Source organism: Lethenteron reissneri, chromosome 54 (genome assembly GCF_015708825.2).
Source record: "Lethenteron reissneri isolate LAM-NWPU_2019-01 chromosome 54, ASM1570882v1, whole genome shotgun sequence".
In the NCBI taxonomy this organism is placed as follows: domain Eukaryota; kingdom Metazoa; phylum Chordata; class Hyperoartia; order Petromyzontiformes; family Petromyzontidae; genus Lethenteron; species Lethenteron reissneri.
The window spans coordinates 7117602-7142660 of record NC_083832.1 but is presented as its reverse complement, the minus strand read 5'-3'; the positions used below and the strand labels follow the sequence as shown (position 1 = coordinate 7142660).

The 25059-nt window shown below is 48.5% G+C and overlaps 1 protein-coding gene across 7 annotated transcripts in view; it reads left to right on the top strand.

Annotated features, from left to right (window-relative positions):
* DOCK3 (dedicator of cytokinesis 3) overlaps positions 1-25059 on the top strand; it is a 229446-nt gene that overhangs the window by 151896 nt on the left and 52491 nt on the right. For 4 of the 7 annotated variants that reach the window (XM_061573882.1, XM_061573881.1, XM_061573878.1 and 1 more), the window contains exons 15-26: positions 4085-4102; positions 7349-7473; positions 9257-9419; positions 15196-15302; positions 16297-16486; positions 16962-17059; positions 17236-17319; positions 17674-17774; positions 18519-18600; positions 21832-22002; positions 23337-23529; positions 24802-24929. In XM_061573882.1, the coding sequence (XP_061429866.1) occupies positions 4085-4102; positions 7349-7473; positions 9257-9419; positions 15196-15302; positions 16297-16486; positions 16962-17059; positions 17236-17319; positions 17674-17774; positions 18519-18600; positions 21832-22002; positions 23337-23529; positions 24802-24929 (1460 nt within the window). The remainder of the gene's footprint in view (positions 1-4084; positions 4103-7348; positions 7474-9256; positions 9420-15195; positions 15303-16296; positions 16487-16961; positions 17060-17235; positions 17320-17673; positions 17775-18518; positions 18601-21831; positions 22003-23336; positions 23530-24801; positions 24930-25059) is intronic. The other 3 variants (XM_061573883.1, XM_061573884.1, XM_061573880.1) reach the window with 1 other exon arrangement.

Genomic DNA, 25059 nt, shown 5'->3' with positions numbered 1-25059 from the left:
AACTTTATTTGATTGGCCGTGTCGGTTGACGGAGGATAGAGCTGAAAATCTTAATTATACCTACACGATCTAACCCAAAAGTAAATAATGACATATTTTAGAATGCATAATTTAATTTAAAAAAAATCCACAACATATACCGGATACATTTAAGAAGGAGAATTGGAATTTTAAGAAAATTCTGCTTTAAACTTAGTTTGGTCTTTGGTGATTGGTATCAGACGACTCGCACACACATCACAGGTTGTCAGCTCGATCAGACACATACAGAGAGGTTGTACCAGACCATACTCAATCAGCACAACACTCGATCTACACGGCCAGTGAAATTAACAGTGGAGTCTTTTATCAATGCTTTGCTGAACGAGTTGTGGGGGGTTGTTTTACCACACTTCACCACGCTGGTCAATGCGGCTTCGGTGAAGCGTAGACGTGGGGATGTATTAACTCAGTACAACAGTGGATTTTTTTCCACTGCACTGGCCTTTGCGGCCAGCACTTAACCCCTTAGCGGCCTATGAGCGGCAGGTTTCCATTCTCGGCACCCATCCAAGGACGCTGCAGGCTCACGCTTGCTTAGCTTCCAGAGTCAGTGCCGGATTATATATGCACTATGTAACACGCTTTTTGTTCCTGGGTAGTAAGTGTTTTTTTTATAATTGCTTATGCCTCAAAAGTATAGAAAATGGCTAGTATTCCCCACAAACTTTGCTTTTGTGACCAGGACTTAATGTTAAGGAATTACACAAATGCACACGTTTTCTCATTGAAATTAGGTACATTTCAAACTATCACTGTTCTGGTCACAAAAGCAAAGTTTGTGGGGAATAATAGCCATTTTTTGTATTTCTGAGGCATAAGCATTTAGAAAATAACACTACCCAGGAACAAAGAAGATATATATTTTTGTTACACAGTGAATTATCCTAGTAGCAAAAGTAGCTACATATGTAGCTACGGGTCCTGCACTTTCAAGGGCCCTGCGCTAGATTATTTCAAGCTATCAATTCCGGTTCAGTGATTCTACACTTGCTCTATTACTATAGTACTATACCGCTTTCAACTTTTTATGTACGACTGGGTGTTTAAGGTTAGCAATTTGTCGTATTATCTGCCTGTATAGCGAATGAAAAAATACAATAACTTTACTATGCAAGTAAAAAAATAGTTTTTAAATATTTAAGTGTTTTTTTTTTATTTAGGGTCCCTATATAACATATTCTGGCAAATTGCCCGATGATGCTGGATGTAATTACCAGCGAAACCTCCTACTCAAAAATTGTAAATGTTGTGGATTCACTCTTCAACACACCGGGGGGCTAAAGCAGTGAACTATTTGTCTTTTGTCAACGTGACACTTTTTTTACTGATTGGCCGTGTCGGGTGGTGGAGCGTTACAACAGATTTATAAATAACGCGATATAACCAAAAAACCTTTATTATGAATATGCTACAGGCCCCGCACTAACTCAATCCGGCACTGTCCAGAGTATAATTCGATTTGACACACTTTGGGTGATTTTGTAATTTACCCGCGAATGTTTAATCCCCGTCAGCCATCGCTTGGGCCGCATTATTTAGGCATTTGCGCCTCAAGTCGCAATTAAGTAATAATAATGCGGCGTTAATTCCACGGACCTCTCTCAACAGTGTGTGCACAGCACGTGGGAGAAGGTGTGGGGACATTGGCTCCACAAATGGCACCATCAGGGGTGGGGGACTCTGCCAAACTGAGAATGCGTAGAGGTGCAAAACCATTGGGCTGCCCGATACAACGCTCATACCCTGGGGGAACGAGTGGAATCCACTCAGCTAACACCCCAGATGCCATGGAATGCCCTGAAAAATTTTGATAAAAATTACATCTGTAGCCTGTTGGGCTTTTTTGTTACATTTTCAACGCCATATGAGAGAAGTTCGTTCAACGTGCATACAACATTCACGCATGCACACGAACTAAAAAAAATATACAGCCCTTTTTGTCTATCAGACTGCCAGATGAAGGGTTCCCGGCGACAGTGCCGCCACGCTGGTGCAGTCGGAGGCGAGGTGGGGGGGGTGATCCGGGACGATTTTGCTTTCACTCAGCGCCACTGATGTTAGCCGTGCCCCCAGAAGTCACATCGCAGCGTTGCGTTGAACGCCGGTGCCCGCAGCTTCGGCCCCACTTCTTTTTTTATTAACGCAGCGGAATTGACTGTCACTGGAGTTTGAAAAGGAGTTAACGTCAAAGGCTAAAACGGTGCCAGAGAGGGGGGAGGGGGGGTGGGGGTGGCACGTTTGAAACCGCACGCTCTATAAATGTCTTCACCGCTCACTGGGGGGGTGGGCGGTAAGGGAGGAATGATATTTTCAGTGCAGCGATTGGGCAAAACCACAGGAACAGTGACACTCTCTGTGTGTTAAAGGCGCAATCTAAACAAAGTTGTGCACGCGCTCAGTTTCTACATGGTGGCTCCCCAAATGAATGCAGTTCCTAAGCAATGCTTGTGTAGTGACATCGCTGGATGTCCACATGCTGGGTGCAGTGCCGGCACTAGAGGGACACGGCGTGGCGGTGTCGCGACATCGCGGATACCACAGTGGTGAGGGTGCAGTACCGGCCCTAGAGGGGCCTGGTGAGCACTGAATAATAGCGCTGGTTGGCACCATGCTTTGCCTGCAGTGCCGACCCTACAGGACAGGGTGTGTGGGTGCCGGCCGAGGTATGAGGTTATGTAAGGCCATGGTATTCTGGTTCCCCCGGGAGGACACGTGACCGGTTAAGTTGACAAAGGGGCCCCAAGAGGGGGGGCTAAGGGTGGTCACGTGATTGGGACCCAGATCCTTCCCGAGGATTCTCATAGGTGGACGTGGCCAAGAGCGGAGCCGGCCACGCCAAAGAGACGATACGCCGGGTCCTGAGAGTGACCAGGGTTGTTGTTCATCCTGGAAGAAACCCTTTGTCTACGTTCTCTGTTCAATGAGTCTCCAACACGTGGACCCGGGCAGAAGCTGTTGGTCCCGGTCCACAGTAGCAGTTACGTAGTCACTAGTGTAGTTACTAGTGTAGCTAGCCTGGTGGTCACCACCTGGCTAGCTACACCAGTCACGTGGTAACTAGTGTAGCTAGCCTGGTGGTCACCACGTGGCTAGCTACACCAGTCACGTGGTAACTAGTATAGCTAGCCTGGCAGTCACCACCATAGGCTAAAGGGAAAGTGACCCCGTGTGTTGGAACTGAATCAATGTGTTGCCTCCAAGTCTCCAATCTGCGACTCAGTTGAACCCATTACACTCGCATTAGATGGGACTCCAAAGTGATACTGTTTGTGTTTCTGTGTAATAAAAAAAAACGTCAAAGTGCTATCTTGCCCAAATGTGGTGCACATCTCATGTTTACAGCCCTGAGCCACTGGCTGAGATTCCACATTCCCATGGCGGGGGGCGAGTCTCTCCATAGGACAACCCGCTGTTGACTTTCCCATCAAAACGTTGCACATTTTATAAGCCCTTGAGGAATTCGCAAACTGAGCAATCATGAGCCGCCACACTCGACCGCTGAGCCACCTCTGATAATCTCATGAAACATTGAGGAACTGCATTGACATTGGTGCACAAACATCAATATACATTTTATTTTACTTATCGTATTTGCATTCATTTAACATCGATGCACGTTAAGATAAAGACACACGCGAGTGTATCTGCAAACGGTCGCCTGCACAGTAAAAGGGGAGTTTGCATCAGCCGTGGTACTGCCGGAGAGAGGGCAAATTTGTTTGTGTTTTGCGTTCGACCGCTGCAATCGATCCACTGGACATCTGCGAAACTACTGGATGCGTGTGCACAATAAAGAGCTTCACAGCTCATCAGATTTCCCCGCCGCTTGAGACAACGGGGAGACGCATCCCTCGCTTGCCGTTACCGAACGTAGCCCGTGCCGCTGACCCGTCGTCCCCCTGCTTTTTTTTCTCCCCCTGAACCCGTTAGCCCTTGGTCGCATGTGTGGTACAAATTTTAACCACAGTGTCTTGCTCTGTTCCCTCCCGTTTATCCCCCCCCCCCTCCCCTTTTGCCGCCCCCTCCACCCCAACCCCCCCAGAGAAGAAGATTGTAGGTTGTAAGTCTCCCACGGGGCAGTCCTCTCCGCGCAGCTCGCCCTAGCAATCAATGCACCCCTGTGCCAATGTTAGACAGCTGACCCTTGTGAAAAAAATTACAATTTTACGGGGACATTTTGTTGGGTGCCCTCGCTCGCAGCTGATGGAACGTTGGCCATTAAAGCCTTCGCGCTCACGCCGCCCGGTCCGGCCGAATTCTCCGAGTAGACCGTGCGCTTCCGGAAGGCGAGAACTTCACTGTTAATCTGAGTCAATGTGCCTCGGTGCTAATGGTTAGCAAGGCCGGGGCCTTACAATCCAGAAGTCACGGGGTTAAAATTCCATCTCCTGGCGTGGCAGTTGAAACAAAAATGGGGCAAGTTTCTTAAATTCCCCCCCCTCCCCCCGCCCAACCCCTCTCTACCCCCCCCCTACCCCCGGCCTCTGTCCACCCAGCAGTATGAATGGGTTACGCCACAGTCAGTCGATCGGCGGGGTGACGTTTGGTGGGGTAAAGTGTGGGTATTCCCCACCTCTTCCAAGGCGTCTGGTCAGCTTGGAAGAGTCGGCCAAAAAATACCCCCCAGAGCTCAGCCTATTGGAGAACCTTCTGCCAGCGGTGACTTGATCAAATGAATGATCTTCACCGTCGATACCAAAGTTGACGTCTAATTGAGCACTGAAATGATCATTTCTGCCTTGCTGCGTGGGAAAGAGGCCACGTATATTCGTCCCCCCCCCCAGTACAAGCATTTTGAACACCCACAGGGCACCCAATGGAGTTTCTCAGAATATTTCCCAATCGTCTTTTACACCTAAACGGAATGGACCGGTTAAACGGAATTGACATTAAAATGCACACGTACGTACATGCAGTGCGTATGTGTCTTCGGGATTATATTGACAAAACGCACGCAACAATGAGAATAATAAGAAATTGAAACCCCGTGTATCCGAGTACTGCATCATTATCTTAATTTCAGTAATATTTTTAACAATAGCAACTACAAAAAGCATAGAACCTGGGCGCACATTCGGGACAACCCAGCATTAGCACAAACTCTTCATTGTAATCTAGGAAACAACTTAGAGCCGTGGAAAGGAAAGATATAGAAGACAAAAGAAGAACATAAGCGGTTGTTTATTATCTTCACACTTTTTAGAATCTCATTCCTGAGCCTCCCAAAATGATTGAGCTCTCAGCTAAGCAGGTCCATCTTTACCGATAACCCAGAGCCCTCACAGGCAGTGCACATACCAAAACTTCGCGTGCACGCTCTCAGACTATTTAGGAATTCAAGATGTAATTCAAGTTATTCGGCAACGCGTAACAGAACCGGCGAAATGCAGTGGGCACGAGATTTCAAGTACAGGTCGGAATCAATTCGGCTTCATTCCTCGGGCCACGATGACGGAAATGTAAACAGAGAGAGAGCTCAGCAACGGGATGGGAGGAAGCAGAGAGCAAGAGTGGAGAGGATGAAGAGGCGATGGAAAAGGAATAAAGCACTTGTCCGGCAGGGTACCCACGATGGAGAGTTTAGTTTTTTTGCGGATGATTTAACTTACCAAAAACACTTATCACGTTCCGAAAGTCGCCACCGTTGCCCCCCACGCTGTGATCAAAAACGGCATAGATCGTTTGTCGATTTGTGGACGGCATTTCTCTCCTGTTGGCTCGAGGAAGAGTCGAATAGGTGGAAACTGGCGCACACGACGTATTTGAGAGTGGCAACGCCTCACTAGTCAGTGTAGTGACAACAATAATTATCCCTTGGTTAAATGGCATCATAATATAAACTAAAATCGATAGAATTGCCTCTTTCTTGTCCAAATCTTGGTTAAGATTACGCGAGATACACGGAGTTTCAATGCGCACGTGCATGTACGTCTGTGTGTTAATGATAAATATATCTATTTAAAAATATATGTGAAAGACCTTTTTGATCGAAATGACTCATCTCGGTTGCATTGTCAAGGCTGTACAGCATTGGTACACGCTTTTAAAAATTCCATTTTCCCCTTCCTGCCCTTCTGATTAACATGCTTGCTTCTGATTAATAGACATAACATTGACTTTCATGTTTCCTCTTTAATCTCATGGAATATGCCTCACGCGATAATTTTTGGTGATTATCGCCGCCCACGCTCTGTTAATGAAAAAAAAAAGTTTAAAGAAAAAAAATCACACCGTTAAATAAAGATAACGATGTTAACGACTGTGAAACCATCATGTGTTCAGCTAATCTCACTTTCAAGTCATCAAAGACCTCTGGCACACTTTAAGCGGAAACGGCCTAAATTTGCAATTCTCTGCAGACATTGCTGATTTACTTCTAGAATGCCATTCCTCATGCTTGATATCGTTTAACAGAATTCAAACGATTGCGGGCTGTATGTTCACATTCTTTCGTTTGTGTTTTTTTTATGTTTGGTGTCATGTTCATTCGTTGTCTCGGCATGTGTTCCACTGTCATTTGTATCTGTGTGCGCGACCCAAAAAAGCGTCGAGGTCGGTTACTGATGTTTTGCTTTCAGTAACGACGCACGCGGAAAATATTGGTTACCAAGTGGCTCCCGTTAAGACTAATTACACATTTAACGGAGCCAAAGTGTAAATCAGGAGTTGAAATTACATGCTCAAGAGAAACAACAAACCGCTCGTTATTAAGTTACGTCGAAAAGTTTTTGTTTCATATATATAAAATATTTCAATTTGACCAGAATGAAGCCCTCTAAAGTTGTTTGAGTGAGCGCGGTGAGCAAAGGTTCAACAATGCCGTGGATTTGGTGAGGCCGCAATTCTAAAAGCGCAAAACCATCACCCAGGGCGCTCTGTGTCACCGACCGGTGCAGTTTTTTTGTCAGTAGTGGGCAATGTTGCAAAGTGGCTTCGCCCCAATTAAGTAATTTTGATGATCATTCTTACTTATTTTGCAAAAATGTGTAACGGTGACGCCGGCACTCAATCTCGATTTTAACGTCGAGGGATCTCTAACGCCCACGGCGAAACAGACGCCGTGCGGTCGTTTGCGTTTGACAAACCCCCCCCCATCCTCCCGAGGCATTAACCAAGTTCGCTCGTGCCCTCCGCTCGCGGGACGTCCGTTTACTCGGGGCGAGCGGCAAAGAAGCGGCCAGCCGATAGCAGCCCCCGTTAGCTTTCGCACCGTTCGGTGATCCCGCGTGGCCCTCTCGTCAACAATGCCGGCCGCCAGCGTCTTCACCCGCCAGCGTTGACCACGGCGCGCGATTTGTCTGCCCAGGCGACATCCGCAACGACCTGTACATCACGCTGGAGCGCGGCGAGTTCGAGCGGGGAGGCAAGAGCGTGCAGAAGAACATCGAGGTGGCCATGTTCGTGCTGGACGCCGAGGGAGAGATCCTGAAGGTGACGCTCAAATGCCCCGATGGCGTTTCGTGCCTCTCCTCGTTTGCGAGTCGCAGGGTGTGGATGTCCCATTACACAGCCGAGTCTCGGAGCGCGCCAGCGGTTCGCCGTTCATTTGAATTCGAGAGGCGTAGCGCCCTTTAATTTTAAAGACGTCGTACTCGCCACAGTCTACACAAACAACCATCCTGCTTCGGTGTGTGTGTGTGTGTGCGCACAGTTTAGTTCTGACTATCGATTACTTAGTGTCGAGCCGGAGTGCAGCGGTTAGCGCGCTGTGCTACGAACCCAGCGCAGAACCCGAGATCGATTCCTGCTCACGACCAACACCAGTGACGATTATCTGATCCAGACTTGGGCCTTCCCTAGGTTTACTCGGCCTTAAAAGAGTACCTGGTGCAATGTGTGAACATCAGCACGCATGACGTAAAATTGGATGAGGTCTCAGATTCGTTTTCAAAACTGTTTTAAGACTCCAAGAATAAATGCACCAGTGGCACATTTTGTTTTTGATACAGTCTCTCCGATCTTAAAGTAATGATAAATACATGTTGGTTGTTTTGTCACGTTACAGAATTCTTCATGCGTATTGTTAAGGTACATTTCCGTTCATCAGTCTGCTGGCTTTTCAAACTCAAATATTCCAGAAGCAGTTCAAGCAAAACAAATGTCTGGATTAGTTTAGACCTTTTAGATCTCACCAGCAGGGTTAGTCTTGTTAAACAAATATTACTGAATTCTAATGTAAAGGAGAGCCGACACACGGTTGCAGGGGGTTCGTCTTTTATTCCTTTCCTCCCATCCACACCTGTCCCCAGCCGTCCCAATCTCGTTCTTGCCAACGACCCCTTCTTCTCACCCTTTCTCTCCCCCTTATATCTCCTCACCTGCTCCTCCCCCTTCTCCTGTCACCGTCCCACTCCCCTCCTATTGGTGGGAATCCTTCCCCTGACACCCCTACACTAAGATGCTTTTGGCGAGAGCACTCCAACGTGGAGTTTTAATAACCGAAGTAATTTTTTGGAGGAATTTAATTATTAAGTTTCCGCAGCCGTTTGTCATCCAAGTGTGGTTTAATTCACTTCCTGATGTTGCCGGCAGCAATCATACGTGTGGTGGAAGCTTTAGAGAAACTAAACTACACTGAAACTATTTTTACTTTACCAGGTAAGGCCCACTGAGCGATATAGCTTTTTTTCAGAAGAGACATGGCTATCACAATGATCGCTCAACGAAGTGGCTTATCGAGTGGAAGTTTCTAGCAGCCAAATACTCGAAACGCAAGTTGATTCTAAATGTGAAGGGAAAAATTGGAGAACCCGGAGAAAAATCCACGTGACCATGGGGAGAGAGATACGCAAACTCATTCAGCCGCTGTCTTTCCGACAGCCCTGTTCTTCACCTGAGGATGGCTGCTTGCGTTGTGGCCGAAACGTCGTGAGAATTGTATTTTATTATGTTTTATTTTTATTACTTTATTATTTCCCTTCTACGTGACTTTACCGAAAGAACCAAGAAGATGAATACCTGCAGTCACGAAAGCTTTAAATCGAAATTTATACAGCAGGCGTCAGGGTTGGGATAAAAACCACAACCTCCTGTATACCGGGCGAGGTAGTCAACATCTCGCCTTTGCGGCACCCAAGGAAATAAACGCTGAGCCACGCGTCGCAGCGCGGAAAGAAAACCAAAACGCACTCGCGTTCTTCACCAAATCGAATCGCCCAGTGCCGTGCAGGGTGACCGCGTGCGTCTCTGCGTTTGTGTGCTGCGCGCGACACAGGACTGCGTCAGCCTGGGTGCCGGCGAGCCGTACATGCGAGACTTCCACTCCTTCGTGCTCTACCACAACAACAGCCCCCGCTGGGGGGAGATCCTAAAGCTCGCCATCCCCGTCGACAAGTTTCGCGGCTCTCACCTGCGCTTCGAGTTTCGCCACTGCTCCAGTGAGTGGCCACCACCACCCCCACGACCCTCCCTCCGCTGGGTCGCACTTCACGCGATGATTACCGTGCACGGGCGGTGGCGTGGCAGCGCCTCTGCCGCCCAGGATGCGGTGATTGGCGAGATGTTAACTCCCTCGCCTGGTATGCAGGGGATCGTGGGTTTGATCCCGACTCTGACTCAGGGCTTATATTTGTGGTTTGCATGTATCTCTCTTGCTCTCCCTGTGCTTGCGTGGATTTTTCTCCAGTTTCTCCGGTTTTTTCCTCCACGTTTAGAATCAACGTCATGCGTTTTAGAGTACTTGGCTGCTATAAATGGCCACGTGATAAGCCACTTCGTCAGGTCAATTCTGAAAAAGAGCTACATAGCTCAGTGGGCCTTACCTGGTAAAATGAAATGAAAAAAATTGTTTACGAGTTAGTTTAGTTTATACTCTTTGGATATTTCGGTAAAGTCACGTAGATGAAAAAAAAAATGAAAATAAGTTTTAAAAAATGTTTATTTTATTATTTTATCAAAATAAAAATAATTTTTCATCTACGTGACTTTACCGAAAGAACCAAAGAGTATGGATCCTTGCAGTCACGAAATCTTCAAATCTAGAATTAGTTTAGTTTGTTGCAGAGATCTGCAGTTCGAGGCTCTGTTACAAGATGTAATATAATATTACATCTTTGCAACTACGGACGGCTATATCAGTACGGAACCTACTTTGTGAGTGTCTACTTTGTAGTCAACGTTTCCGTCATCGGCGCAATCACCATTCAAGTCACCGCGATGTAGTAAGGAAGACGCGGACTCAAAATGACCGCGATTTTTGTTGTTCTTCAAAATCATGGTGGGTGTTTCTCTCGGGCATTCATTAAAAATAATGTTTGACGGTGCCCGGACGTCCACATCACCCACAGTGGCTGGGGACCCCTGCTGCTCTGTGCTCTCACACGGAATTAGCCTCGCAAACCTCCGAGTCATCTCTCTGCTGGTGATTCACGTGAGACTTCACCACTCCAGGACTCTCCACCACGGGCACACTGCGGCTCTCATCTCTCAAGCAGCATCGCCGTTGCGACCTTTACCGTGCCCCGCTCATTGGCAGATGGGCCGCATTTATCAGGAAGCGCATCTTGCCTGCGTAGTCCTAAAATGTTTGAATAATCGACATTGGTTCCGAGGATGTCTTGGGAGTCCTGATTTTCTCGCGCTCTGTGTGTGGAAGCTGTTGATTCGACTGTTGCTGCTGCTGCTGCTATTGTCAAGTGTACAATATGAACAAGCAGCCGTTGCTGAGAAATTCTGTGGGTCTGGCAGCATGTTGGCTGTCCCGACCTGGAATATAGTTATCCCTTATGGCTGTGAAGGCCGGAATAAAAGAGAGTACCTCCTACTAGTGTCTGTGAATTAGCACACCACAATTGTATTGTCTTGTGACCTATTTATGTATGCATGCATGCACTGATTTAATTTCACTCTCTAATAATCTGAACATCTACCCACGCAAGTGATGTGCGAATTCATCAGCGTTTCCTATGTTCGCATTCATCCGATGTTAATAGTTGCGAACGCGTCCACGCACAGAAGCCGAATAGCGGCCTCTACACTTTGCGTGTATTTGGTCACATTTGACGAGCACGGCCTTGTTGCGTACGGACCCAATGTGCTCGCACTCGGTGACCGCAGACTCAGCGAGAGCCTGAATAGAGCAGAGCTCGTGTTTTTTTAAATCCTTTATATTAAGTTCACTTGCTTGCTTGCTTGCGTGCGCGCTTACGACCGTGCAAATCTTTCGGTCGTTTTTTAACCCACTTCCCGTGATCCAATCGAGCTGACATTTTGCACACAGACTCGTTGTGCGTGACAATTTATTTTCGTGAAAAAATTTTTTTCCATAACTTTACACTTTTTAGGAATTTTTTTTCTATATTTAATTACCAATTGCTTAATGGTGGCAGGCAATCATCTGACCCATAGGTGGCAGCCATCTCAAGCCAGAGGACGAGAGGACTCTAGCCGCCACGCATATAAAGGATTTATAGTGAAAAACTTTGTTTTACGGGTTAATTTTTTTCGACATTGCAACACTGCAACACCTCCGTAATTGAACAGCGTGCCTGTGCAGCATCGTTGGGAGCAATTCCGTGAGAATCGCTAATCATCCCCGTGCATGACTCACACCATTACGCTCCTTTAACCCATTGCGTTTCACAGTACGCTGTAGTGAACGTTTAAATCCCTTACTTGAAAGAGAGATTCAGCGTACGAATGTCCGACATTTCACGGGCCCTGTAAACATTTTGGTCAATTAACAACTGGGACCTCACCTTGCCAGTATCAAAATATGAGAATTGTTTTTTACCTTTCTGGCAATTAAACAGTTGTGTTAAGATGTTAAAACACCAAACAGAAACCTTTTGCAAGAAATCATGTCTGCATTATCCACACATACTTGTGGTGAATATGCAAACCGAAAAACATGCTCTGATAGTATATGCATTCATACTCTTAGGTTTTTTCGGTAAAGTCACGTAGGTAAAAATGAAAATAAATAATAAAGTAATAGAAATGATAATAGTAGAAATAAAATAATAAATCACGACGTTTCGGAGGCAACAAGCTTCCTTCATCAGGTGTAAAAAGGCACAGCAAAATAACAGTTTTTTTACCTACGTGACTTTACGTATGAATCCTTGCAGTCACGAAAGCTTCAAATCTAGAAGTATATGCATTGTCTTTTAAACTGATTGGTCCACACCAGAGACAACTTTCTTTAGAGCCTCGTCTCTAACAGTGTTTCACTTTTTGGCACCCGCTGGTCTAAAACTGTTAGAGACCAGAGCATGTTTTTTTTGTGTTTGCATGTTCACCACGAGTATTGTGTTTGGTTAATGCAGACACGATTCCTTGCAAAAAGTTTCTGTTTGGTGTTTTAACAACTTAACACAACTGTTGTATTGCCAGAAAGGGTAAAAACAATTCTTACAACCGGGACCTCCCTAAGGGCTTTAGTGGAAGGGGATAAACCGAGGTGCCGTGCGCATTTTCGTTGCCCCGTCACCCCATCCCCGTGGGGCCGCGTTTCACCTCCTTGCCGCGGCCAGATTCCACCATCGGCGGAGTGGCGGCCGCCGTTCGGCACGGGAGCCGAAACTTCGCGCCGGAGATGTTTTTTCCGCGTCGCTCGCTCAGCAGTCAGCTGGTCTGCTTCCCAGGGAGCAGGGCGGTGTTCTTCACTCGTTTTCAGAAGGGAGGCGTGCGGGGGGGGGCGCTGTCGCCAGTGATACATCATCAGTGTCACGACGATGACGATGATGGTGGTGGGGGGTGTTGTCACTCTTTGTGCGTTGTCGGGGGGGGGGGGGGGGCGTACGTCAGGGGCCGCCAGTGGCCTGCAGGGCCTTGCGATGAAAAGCGCTGGAGTCGGGGTTCACCATCATGACCCCCTCCCACGCCCTGCTCCCACCCCTGGCCGCTGGGTTAATAGCATATTATACATGAGTAGTGTGTGTGTGTGTGTGGGGAGCGGTAGTGTAGTGGTTAGCGCGCTGCACTACGAACCTGGCGACCCGGGTTCGATTCCCGCTCACGGCAAACACCACAGTGACGATTATCTGAACCGGTCCTGGGCCTCCCCTAGGTCGACTCAGCCTCAAATGAGTATCTGGTGCGGTGTGTAAACATCGCCACTAGGGAGACAAAGACGGTCGGGCGTGGTGCTGGCCACCCACCCCCTCGTGTACCGTTCCGGCCTTCATAGGTGCTCGCTAACAGCACTTGCCCCTACAGTCTGTTAAGGCTATACGGGGGATCTTTGTGGGGAGTGGTAGTGTAGCAGTTAGCGCTACGCTGTGCTACGAACCCGGAGACCCGAGTTCGATTCCCGCTCATGGCCAACACCAGTGACGATTTTTTTAACCGGTTCTGGGCCTTCCCTAGGTCGACTTAGCCTAAAATGAGTACCTGGTGTGGTGTGTAGGAAACATCGCCAACTGGGGAGATAAATGCGGTCGGGCGTAGTGCTGGACCCCCACCTCCTCATGTGCCGTGCCGGCCTTTAGAGGTGCTCGCTAACAGCACTTGCCCCGACAGTCTGTTAAGGCTATAGGGGGGAACTTTGTCTTGTATTTAACGTATGCGTGTATGGATATAGTGGGGAGCGGTAGCGTAGTTATATATTTGTCTGTCTCTCTGTCCAATGACGCTTATTCTTCATCACAAAACATAGTGTGATTGATGTAAATCCTTGGCCACTAATTCCTTTGCCCCGTGGTTATTGCGTATGGCCATTCGTCAGTTTGTAGGCACTGCTGTTATAGACGCCGCTGTTTTCATGAAAATTCCAAAAAGCTTGGAAACCGATCGTTACAAACTAGACTGCACAGCTCACCAATTCCACCACGGGGCTCACCACCACTCTTTACTAAACTCACCACGCAGCTCACCAATGTTACTAAACCCACCACGCACCACACAGCTCGCCCACACCACTACCAAACGCACCACGCAGCTCACCAACACTCTTTACTAAACTCACCAACGTAGCTCACCTACACCAGAATTAAGTCCACCATGCAGTTCACCCACACCATTACTAAACTCAACAAGCAGCTCACCAATACGACGATCAAACTGACCACACAGCTTACCAATGTTACTAAACCCACCACGCACCACACAGCTCGCCCACACCACTACCAAACTCACCACGCAACTCACCAATGCTACTAAACTCACCACGCAACTCACCAATGCTACTAAACTCACCCCGCAGCTGACAAACACCAGTCCCGCTTACCCCACACAGCAAAATAAAATAAAAACTCAACCCATTCCTCAACAACACCGTGGCCTTGAGAAGTACTTAATAGGAGACGTTTCGAGGCCACCGGCCCTTCTGCACCATCGCCTCCGCCACCACGTGGCGCACACCACGCGGGCAAAAACCCAGTGGCGAATTTGGGAGAAGCAAGCGAAGCGGCGGGGCTTTGTGTCGCGGATTTGTGTCCCGGCTTTGTGTCGCGGCCAGAGACCCGTGCGGTTTAGAGCAGCCACTGGGCGAGTGAGCGACACGCGCGCCCCTCGTCATGTGTCGCATTTGTGTGAGTGGAGGGGTGGGGGAGACGTGGCCGACAAAGGGGTTAACGTGAATGACCGTCGCAGGTGTGACTCGGACACACCGCACGGTACGACGCTACACGAAGGCTTTCGTAAAAAAATATGTTCTCCTTCTGCTACAGTCGGGGCGATCTTGGCGTTTGTGATGTATGCGCCTTCCTCGTCGCTGTAATGTACACAATTTTAATTTGTGCATGGATATATTTTGTACGTTCTGCCACGTAGGAGGATTCCATCTTGAGTTTCAAAACAAAAGTCTTGGTTGGCCGTGTGACCCAGAGGTCAGCAATGCGTTATATTAAATTCGTTTTTTTTATCTTAAATTAAGCAGAATTTCAGCTTGTAAAATGCAGTTTGACTGCCATGCGACGGGAATATGCATTAGGGTGAGTCGGAAAGCACAGCGTCCTTTAGTGTGGATAGGAGATCAATTGAAGGCATCTCAGAAGCAGTTCTCCGATACCACGTTCTGCGGACCGTTTCTTAACGCCGTGCGGTCCTCCGCTCTGCGAGAGATCCGAACGGGCGCCTCGATCGTGCTCACAAAGCGGCTCTGACGGCTCACTTCGAATAAAGTTGGGAGGGAAGGGATTTTTTGTTTCTTTAAGTTCCCAATGATTAAGTCACTTGAAATGCGATTGCCAATCCGCCGTGTCTCGTTTGCAGCAAAGGAGAAGGGAGAGAGGAAGCTCTTTGGCTTTGCCTTCACCCCTCTCATGAGAGAAGATGGCACGACGTTGTCCGACGAAACGCACGAGCTCTACGTGTACAAGGTGATCCCCGACAGCTCGGTCCACAATAAACACAATCGCTCATAATCCAACAAATACAAATCATCGCTATCATTTCACAGTTCGCAGCGTTCGTGCTCAAAAAAATTAACTTATTCCGAGTGTTTGTCTCGTGTTTACGCCGGGGGTGAAGTGCACTCACGTTACGCATTGGACGGCGTCACACGTCTGGACGATCGTTGTGCCAGCCGAGCTTTTCCTGGATCGGCGCGGCATGAGCTTCGAGCGAAGTGTGCCAGTAGAAATCGGTAACGGCGTTTTCTTTTTGGCGCTCGTTGCAGAGGTTCCGAGGGTCACGCTTGTCTAACACTGCCGAAATAGATGTAATCATGGCACGGGTGACCCTTACGTTTGATAATACTGCACCACATTGGTCAGTGCGGAAAAGAAGTAGGTCATAAATTGGGGGCGGAAACTAAAACATAGAAACATCGCTCCTTACTTGGCAGACCAGATGTCCATTTGGATGGCGGTGCTGCATGTACCTTGTGCCTCACAGGGATACCTCCCCACTGAGTGGTCCCGTTGGATAGACAACATCCAGGGCATAGGATTGGTTGAGCTTCGATGCGATGCACGGCGCTTTTGAGTTGCTGAGTCGTTTAATGGCCCCAAGCGGTCATCCTTCGTTATACGGCAAACTCAGTCTACGGAACGTTGCCAGAACGTAGCGACGTTCCATATAAGTTAAGCTAAATTAGCATTTATAGAATTTCTAAATTATAAAAAAATGTATTGGGGCGGTGGGGGGTGGGAATCAAACAGTATATCCACACAAAGACAAAGATTCCCCGTGTAGCCTTAACAAACTGTCGGGGCAAGTGCTGTTAGCGAGCAGCACCTATGAAGGCCGGCGCGGCACACGAGGGGGTCGGGTGGCCAGCACCACGCCCGGCCGCCTTTGTTTCCCCAGTGTTGATGTGCTTACACACGGTGGCTTTCTCACACCGCGCGTGCCGCCGCGTCGTCTCGTCAGTGTGAGGAGAGCGCAGGCTTCAGCAACCCGGCCTACTACCTGAGCCTGCCGTGCTGCAAGGACGACTCGGGGGCTTCCGGGGGGACTGTGGGTCCCTCGGTGTCCACCACGAGCCTCGTGTACCCACGCAGTCACAAGGAGTCGCTGTGGATCAGCACCCTGCTGTGCTCCACCAAGCTCACCCAGAACGGTGAGGCCACAGATAACGAGGGAGCAGCAAGCCGTGGACGGAATGTTTGGGCGACTTTTATTATTCGTCGTCATCATCACCGTCATCCTTATCATCGTCTTCTTTTCCTTAACATTAACATCGTTTCATAAAAAAACGATATCGTGGCAACCATACTCACGGCTCTACCACCCCTCGCCACGCACAAACACGCGGAGTAATTCACCGCCTCGCCCCCATGTAAGTTGCCACGAATTTGTAATGGTCGGTGCGTCTTTATCTCGCCCATCATGAAGAATCCTTGGCCGTTTCTCTGAAGTACACACTTCTGCGGCAGAGTTTCGGTCAATGCTTTTTGGTGACCCCCGTCGACTGCTCACGAGTGAAGATGTTCGGGGGGGGGGGGGCAGGTGTGCGAGCGACTCCGCTACTGAGCGCTCGATTTCAAGCGCCATCGGGCGTTTTAATATTGTTCTTTTTTTCTTCTTCTTTTTAGAAGACCTTCTCGCGCTCCTTAAATGGAAAGTTCACACCGACACTGTGCAGGACATCCTGGGCAGGCTGAGACAAGTCAAAGGAGAGGAAATCGTGAAGGTAGGCCGCAGAAGTGGCCCGTGTGATTTTCCGAACTGAATCGCAGAGGTATGAAGTGTAAACAACAACAACAACAACGCCGGCTATTTTTTTTTTTACTCGTCGGTTGCAAGCAATCGTTTCGTACATCCCTACTTAAATCGGAGTGCCAATTAATTTCAAACTTGTCTTTTCAGTTTTTACAGGACATCTTGGACACTCTGTTCGCCATATTAGATGACAGCACCGAAAAGTACGGCCCTTTGGTTTTCCAGTCGCTGGTAAGTGACAGTTTCTGATTTCTCACAAAGTATATTCAGCATGCGCTGCTTGCTCGCGGCGTTGTGAATTGTAACACCCGATTGCCACGTTGCCGAATCGCAAGCCCGCAAGGAGCCTGACTGTGCCATGAATTCGAATTTTTGGAAGCAGTGCTATATCAGGCAAACTCATGTTACACCTTTTAATTGTTTCTTTGTTTTGCCAAACGTTGCCTGCTAGAGCTTTAATCGAAATGAGTAATAGCATGGGGTGTTTTTTTGGTCTGCAGCTGCAAACCAAATGTACGTTCGTGGAATGTGGTTGCGTGCCTGCGTGCGTGTGTGCGTGTGTGTGTGATTATATTTCCAACCCAGGTCTTCGTCGTCAATTTGCTGCGAGACACAAAGTTTCTGCACTTCAGGCCTGTCATGGAAACTTACATCCAGAAGCATTTCGCCGGAGCGCTTGCCTACAAGTAGGAGTTCGCTGCATTTTCACCGCTGGCACGGTCGCCAAACAGAGACTCGCATGAGCCAGGAAGAAGCGCCGCGTGATCCTCACAGTCGGTATCATTATCACATCTTCTTGGTTCTTTCGGTAAAGTCACGTAGAAGGGAAATAATAAAATAAGAAAAATTAAACATAATAAAATAATTCTCACAACGTTTCGGCCACAACGCAAGCAGCCGTCCTCAGGTGAAGACCAGGTCTGTCGGGGAGAAACGTCGTGAGAATTATTTTATAATGTTTTATTTTATTATTTTATTATTTTCCTTCTACGTGACTTTACCGAAAGAACCAAGAAGGTGAATCCCTGCAGTCACGAAAGCTTTAAATCGAAATCATTTTCACAGTCGGTGCAATGTCACTGATCCACGTCATGTTTACCCACATAAGAGTCGCGGCTCGTTTCCAACAACCTCAAATTGTACGACGTTTTTAAGAATTAGCCCCCCTTTATAGCTCATAAATAGAGGCCGGAGAGTTACGTGCTGTGTAGAAGGCCCCTTACCCAAAACATCGCCCACTATACATTATTTCAAGGTAGTAATAGTCACGAACGTGTTTAGGTTTTTTGTCTCGTAACTAAAAGTTGACGATGTGTCTTACCTCTCCCGTGCAGCTTTTAATTCGCGTGATACAGAATTAATGGCAGGCCACTTGGTGACTCGTGTAACCGTGTGAACGAGATGTGACTCACGCTGTGCACCGCACACAGGGAGCTGCTGCGCTGTATGAAGTGGTACCTGGATCGCTCGCTGGACAGCATTCGACACGAGCATATTCAAGACGCCCTGAGGGTTAGTGGATGCTGTCTGGCGCGGGGTGTGGTACAGGTTGTGCGAAAATGAAACACCAACTGGGAACACCATCCATTCTAGATTTGAAGCTTTCGTGACTGCAAGGATTCATATTCTTAGGTTTTTTCGGTAAAGTCACGTAAGTAAAAAATTCAAATTAATAAAAGTAAAATAAAAATAAAATTAAAATCACGACGTTTCGGAGGCAACACAAGCTTCCGTCTTCAGGTGGAACCGTCACAGCACGATAGCTGTATCAAGTGAGAGAAATTCCAAGAAACAGTATTTGTATATATACTGGTTGAGGGTGGGAGGAGCCAAGGTAGGCCCTGAATATTATTGTTGTGAGGTTCGGTGCGGCTGAAGCACGCTGTTAGGAATGGGTCTTTGTTGTGTAAACTAGGTGCGGATGATGTAAAGGTGCGTGTAAAAGGGACTGAGCCTTTTTGTTATGTAGAGGTGATGCGGCTGAAATCGCTGCCAGGAAAAAACCTAAGAATATGAACACCGTCCATATTTACAAATCAGTGTGGTCAGGAATAAGTGCAAAGGACCAAGTTAAATCTTGATTTGAAGCTTTCGTGACTGCAGGGATCCATACTCGTTGGTTCTTTCGGTAAAGTCACGTAGGTAGAAATAAAACCAAATATATCACGACGTTTCGAACGCAGCACAAGCCATCGTCGAGGCAGCAGACATCGTGCTGCTCGCAGCAGACATCGCGGCTATCGTGATTTTCATCTGAAGACGATGGCTTGTGTTGCTGTCGAAACGTCGTGATTTGTTTGGATTTATTTCTACCTACGTGACTTTACCGAAAGAGCCAAAGAGTAAGGACCAAGTTACTGCATTTTTAAAATCTCTTTTTTTATTCGTGAACATTGTGCTGTTATTTGGATTTTTATAAAACAACAAATTATACATGTTTTATATATATAGCTTTTAATATGGATTGAGACACTCTAGAAAGTAAGATGCACCCAAAACTTTGGGGGCATTTTTCAAAATGTGTCTCTTACATAGCTGTCAACCCATACGGTTTACCCCGTATTCTTGTAGAGGGAAATTGAGTTTTCATGTCCATACGGCGTACAGCAGTTTCAATACGGGAAAATGTTTTTATATTTGTTTGTGTTTCTCTCTTGTGATGGGACTTGATAGGATGAACGTAGAGATTTATAAGGGCACGTGGTGACCAACAAGGTCTGAATTGGTATGTAATAAGGTAGGCACTGATAAGGGGTTGACAGGTATGATTGTATAATCAGGAGAATACAGTACTATGGAGAAGATGATTACGGATGAGTTGAATTAAAATGAGGAGAAGATGTCTTCTGGAAGATTGTTCTGAATGGCCGATGTATCTTCTGGCCCCTAGAGTGGTGATGTATTGCTACGGAGAACCGTCTTTTGAAAAAATGATTCTGAAGACTTAGATTAACACGCGTCTCCTGGAAGACGATGTTTTATCCAGATTTTAAGAGGCACCTCCAACTGCGCTTTGAAATACAATGGGGGGAAAATCACATCATATAAATCCAGAAAATATGGTAATATTTCTTCAGTGTATTCAGGAGATCACCACTGAGGATAAAGACTTTTCCAGATGGGACTTTCATTACCATATTTAATCTATTTCTCTTTAATTAGTGTTTTGCATTCAGATTTTTTCCCCCCCGCTTTTTAATTTTTGTGCGTGTAATTATTCACAACTAACGTGTACGTAGATTATCGTGAGTGAATCAGTGCCTGTTTGTAAATTATAATAATGATCTGGAAGGAATATAAAATGACATCTGTTGCACAATATATATTCGAGCCTGTTCTTACAATTAGAAAAATCTGAAAAGCAAACAAGTTGGACACTCAAAAAAGTCCAGCGCAGAGGATGATTGTTTTTGTATTCTCACGCCGGATCGGCCTAAAGTTCCGAATTATTTCTTCATCACAAACACTTTCCTGTGGAGGGAACTGGTAGGAACGTTGGATTGCTCGGTCAATGGCCAGGGTCAATGGCGGCGTGGTGTATTTCACAAATATGCCCAACTGTGAGAGCGGGCACAAGCCGGCGTGAGTAGGTTAAACGTTGAGTTTTATAAGGGCACCACGGGGTGACCAACCCCTCCCCACCCGGCCCCACCCCTCCCACCCCCCACCAAGCCCCACCCTCCCCACCCAGCCCCTCCCCACCCTCCCCACCCAGCCCCTCCCCACCCTCCCCTCCCCACCCAGCCCCTCCCTCCCCACCCAGCCCCTCCCTGCACGACGGACGGACACAATAATCCTATGTGGGCTGGTGTAACCAGCAGGTTTCTACCAGTATAAACACAAATGTACCGGCCCTCATCATCAGTGAACCAAGTAACTTGCCTCCCTGAAGGGTGGCAGTAAAGCCAAGAGAAAGCTCTTAAGTAACATTTGACCCCTGCTCACAAGTAACTTGCATTTAGTTGTTTGGACACCAGCCCTCAGGTTATTGTCCTTCACATTCTTACCGATGGGGACGGGAGGGCACGGGGAGTGTGACTCTAAAACGTAATATCACGGAAATGTTTTGATTGTCCACTGCCCAATCTCGCTCCTGTTTGTTACCCGGAGCCTGGGCCCTTCCATGAACGTTGCACCGCCTGCACCCTCGGCAGCCGCTCTGCCGATGATGACGCGGTGCGGTGAGGTTGTGTCCCCTCCCCCCCTCCCAACCGTTGACCGAAAGCATCATGGCTACATTTGTCTCCCCGCGCGCCGATTTCACTGTCCTCCTTCGCGAGGCGGCACGACAGCACGAACAGGAGCAGGTGACTTTGCCCAAAGGTGTATCCGAATCAGAATCGGAACCTTGATTTAGACTGGGTTGCATCCGATGAGCTATGAAACTCTTGTTCACAGACGTCCAGTCATCCTCGTGCCACCGCCTACACCGCCACCCCCCGACCGCCAAAAATGTGGTTTCGCCTTTTGGCAGGGGGCCCCCCACTTCGGGTGGGGGGCCCGGGGCAGCCGCCCCCAACGCCCACCTCGGCTTTGCTCAGGCAACTGGGGGACTTCCTCCTGTGGGCCTTTGGACCTCTCTTGTTGCTGCGGAAACATTCAGCGACACCGCCATTGAGTGACCCCTCCGTGTGATAAAAAAAAAAACACGCCGCGCTGATCCCCTCTATCAGGTGCTGCCCTGCTCTGACCCCCACTCCCCCTCCCCCCCTCCCCCCCGGTGTCCCCCCCTCACTGGCCCAGGCCATGGAGTACCTCTTCAAGTTCGTGGTGCAGTCGCGCAGCCTGTACGCGCGCGCCACCGGCGGCCTGGAGGAGGAGGAGTTTCGCGCAGCCATCCGAGAGCTCTTCCACTCCATCAAGCTCATCCTGTGCCAGGACGGCAGGGACAACGAGGGGCTCGTCTACACACAGGTGTCAGCTCGCCGCCTTGATCTACGCTCGCGAGCAAAAACGACAAACATTCCCCCCTCTCCCCCGTGTCACCTGCACGGGCTGTCTGGAGCAGGTGCTGTTAACGAGCAAGGACCTATGAAGGCCAACACGGCACACGAGGGCATGGTGTGGCTAGCACCACGCTCGGCCATTTTTGTTCAAATAAATTAAATAACCCTGAATGAGTTGTTAACGTAAATGCCACAACTTGATACGTTCCGACTTTTTCCTACCTTTCCTATACTTTTCACTCCTATCGTTTTTTTCATATTGTTTGTTCTAACTTTTTGACCCGCCCCTGTTTGATCTAATTCTGATCCTGATTTAGGCCACCCTGTATATATGTAGCGCTGTAAATGGGCCACATGTGTACTAATGGGTCCGCGCTACTTACCTGCAGTGGCAAACGAGGTCCACCAGCGGTAATACCTAGGACCGGCATAGGGGCCGCTAGATTCCCGAGCTCCGAGATAAAGGGGTGCTGCAGGGTGTGCTGGGATCCCCTGGGACCCCCCTCGGAACTCTCTGGAAGTAAGGCGTGGCCGGGGGCGGGCACGCCTCCAGAGCTGTATAAAAGCCGGACCTCTGGACGGCTTGGGAGCCAGTTGAAGACTGAAGCCCAGCTAGCCAGTTGAAGACTGAAGCCCAGCTAGCTAGGACCCTGAGACTCACCTCACCCACCGTCCTTGTAAGGGCCGCGTCTGAGTGGGCTAGTAGTGCGACCCTAGAACCCTCGGGGCCCGACGTCCTTGTAAGGGCCGGGACCGAGCGGGCGAGTGGTCGGGACCTGTACCTTAGCTGGGTCAGGGCAGAACAGCCTCCACTAGGTCACCACTAGCCGGAGGACTCAGAGAACGTAGCCCCAGTAGTAGGGCACGTCAGTCCGGAGGCGGTAGCTCTTTAGGCAGCGGGTGAAGGGGCCGTAACCCCTTCAAGTGTTAAGGGTTCGCTACGCACTGTATCGTAGCCATTGTTAAACGTGTTGCCTCCAACCGTTCGTCTCCACAACAACCCAAACCCACCCATCCATCCACCCAAAAACATACAACCACCCAAAAACACCCACCCACCCAAACCCACCCACCCACCCAAAAACAACCCACCCAAACCCACTCACCCACCCACCCAAACCCACCCACCCACCAAAAAACAACCCACCCACCCAAACCCACTCACTCACCCACCCACCCAACCACTCACCCACCCACCCAAACCCACTCACCCAAACCCACCCACCAAAAAACAACCCACCCACCCAAACCCACCCACCACCTCCGTCATCGCACCTCTAATTATTTCCGTCGTCCCCGCAGGTGACGCTCCTCACGTCGCTGCCGGCCATCTACGAGGAGCTGCTGCGCATGTTCAAGTCGCGCGAGGTGGCCGACCTGGTGCGCGACGCGCTGGGCAGCCTGCCCACGGTGCAGCACGCCGCGCCGGGCCTCGACACAGTGCGGCTGCAGTGCGTGGGACGCACCGTAGAGAGCAAGCTTTTCCTCAACCCGGGTACGACGACGGACGACGAACCCTTTGCCCTGAAGTACCCTCAAATCCTCTCTTGTCGCGATACGGTAACGCAACCCCCGGTTTACGTCAGTGGGGATGCGTTCCTGAAAGGTGCGATGAGTGTCCAAATTTACATAAATCGCACCTCCGATTAGCACGGTTGGCTACGTACGGTGGGAAAGAAGTCTCACGTACGTACATACGTACGTACGATCAAAGCGATTTACAGGCTAGGTGGAGGCAAAGGCTGAGGTGACGGGTACAAAAGAGAAAAACGACATAAGTGTGGGTTGAGGCGACGCTAATTGGGTGGCCGTGTTAATGATAAAGTGACGATGTATTTGTGAAATGATGTAAAAGGGAGAGACGTAAATTTGGGTTTTGCTGTATTTAACACTGAATGCTGACTGGGCCTGTGTTTGCTGTGGGCGTGTGATAAAGCATTTATTCGTCAGTTAAAATGTGTTCTTACGCTCAAGATAAATGCAAGATCGTGCGTGTAAGAATCGTATGTTTACGGTTTGTTTTCAAATATCACAAAATATACAGATGTCATGTAAACGATCAGTTCAGGCTAATTGGGCAAATGTAACTGTTACAAACTCGACATCGAAAACGGGCCTACAGGCCTCGGCTTGCTTCCTGCTTCTCAACAAAGCCGCGGCTTCCGTCGTTGTGTGTTAACGCCCACGCACGTCGGTGTTGCAGACAATAGCACGCCGTTTTCAAAACTGCACTGAATTATTTGTCTCTGACGGTTCTCGCCTGGTGAATGTTTTTTTTTGTTTTGTCGGGCATTGCAAACAACAATGGCCAGACGTTTCGATTTAAAGCTTTCGTGACTGCAGGGATTCATCTTCTTGGTTCTTTCGGTAAAGTCACGTAGAAGGGAAGTAATAAAATAATAAAAATAAAACATAATAAAATAATTCTCACGACGACGCTGTCTCCCCGACAGACCTGGTCTTCACCTGAGGACGGCTGCTTGCGTTGTGGCCGAAACGTCGTGAGAATTATTTTATTATGTTTTATTTTTATTATTTTGTTACTTCCCTTCTACGTGACTTTACTGAAAGAAACGCGGCAAGAAATCGAAGCAAATATTCGATTCGATTGAATGACAGCCTAGAACTGTCACACGTCTTTGCATCTCTGTGTGCGGGGGGGGGGGTGGTTAGGTGGGGGGGGGGGGTGTAAGTTAATGGGCAGACGATTAAGTGCTTTGTATCTAACCGGTTTACGTGGCGGGGGGGCCCCTTGTTTCGGCGGCAGAGTCTCGGCGATTCCTTTTGCCGGTGGTTCTCCATCACATCCGCATGCACCTGGAGCATCAGAAGGAGCCCCTGGTCTGCTCGGGAATCCTCAGCAACATCTTCTCCATCATGAAGAAGAGCTCCGGCGTAAGGGCTCGGCAAACAATCTGAGTGGCGAAAGATACCGCGGACGAACTCCCCTTGTCGTGTCCGTCTTTCTCGTCGTGAAAAATGTTAAAAGTGTTCGTTACGAAAAAAGTTATCTCTGTAGAGAAGT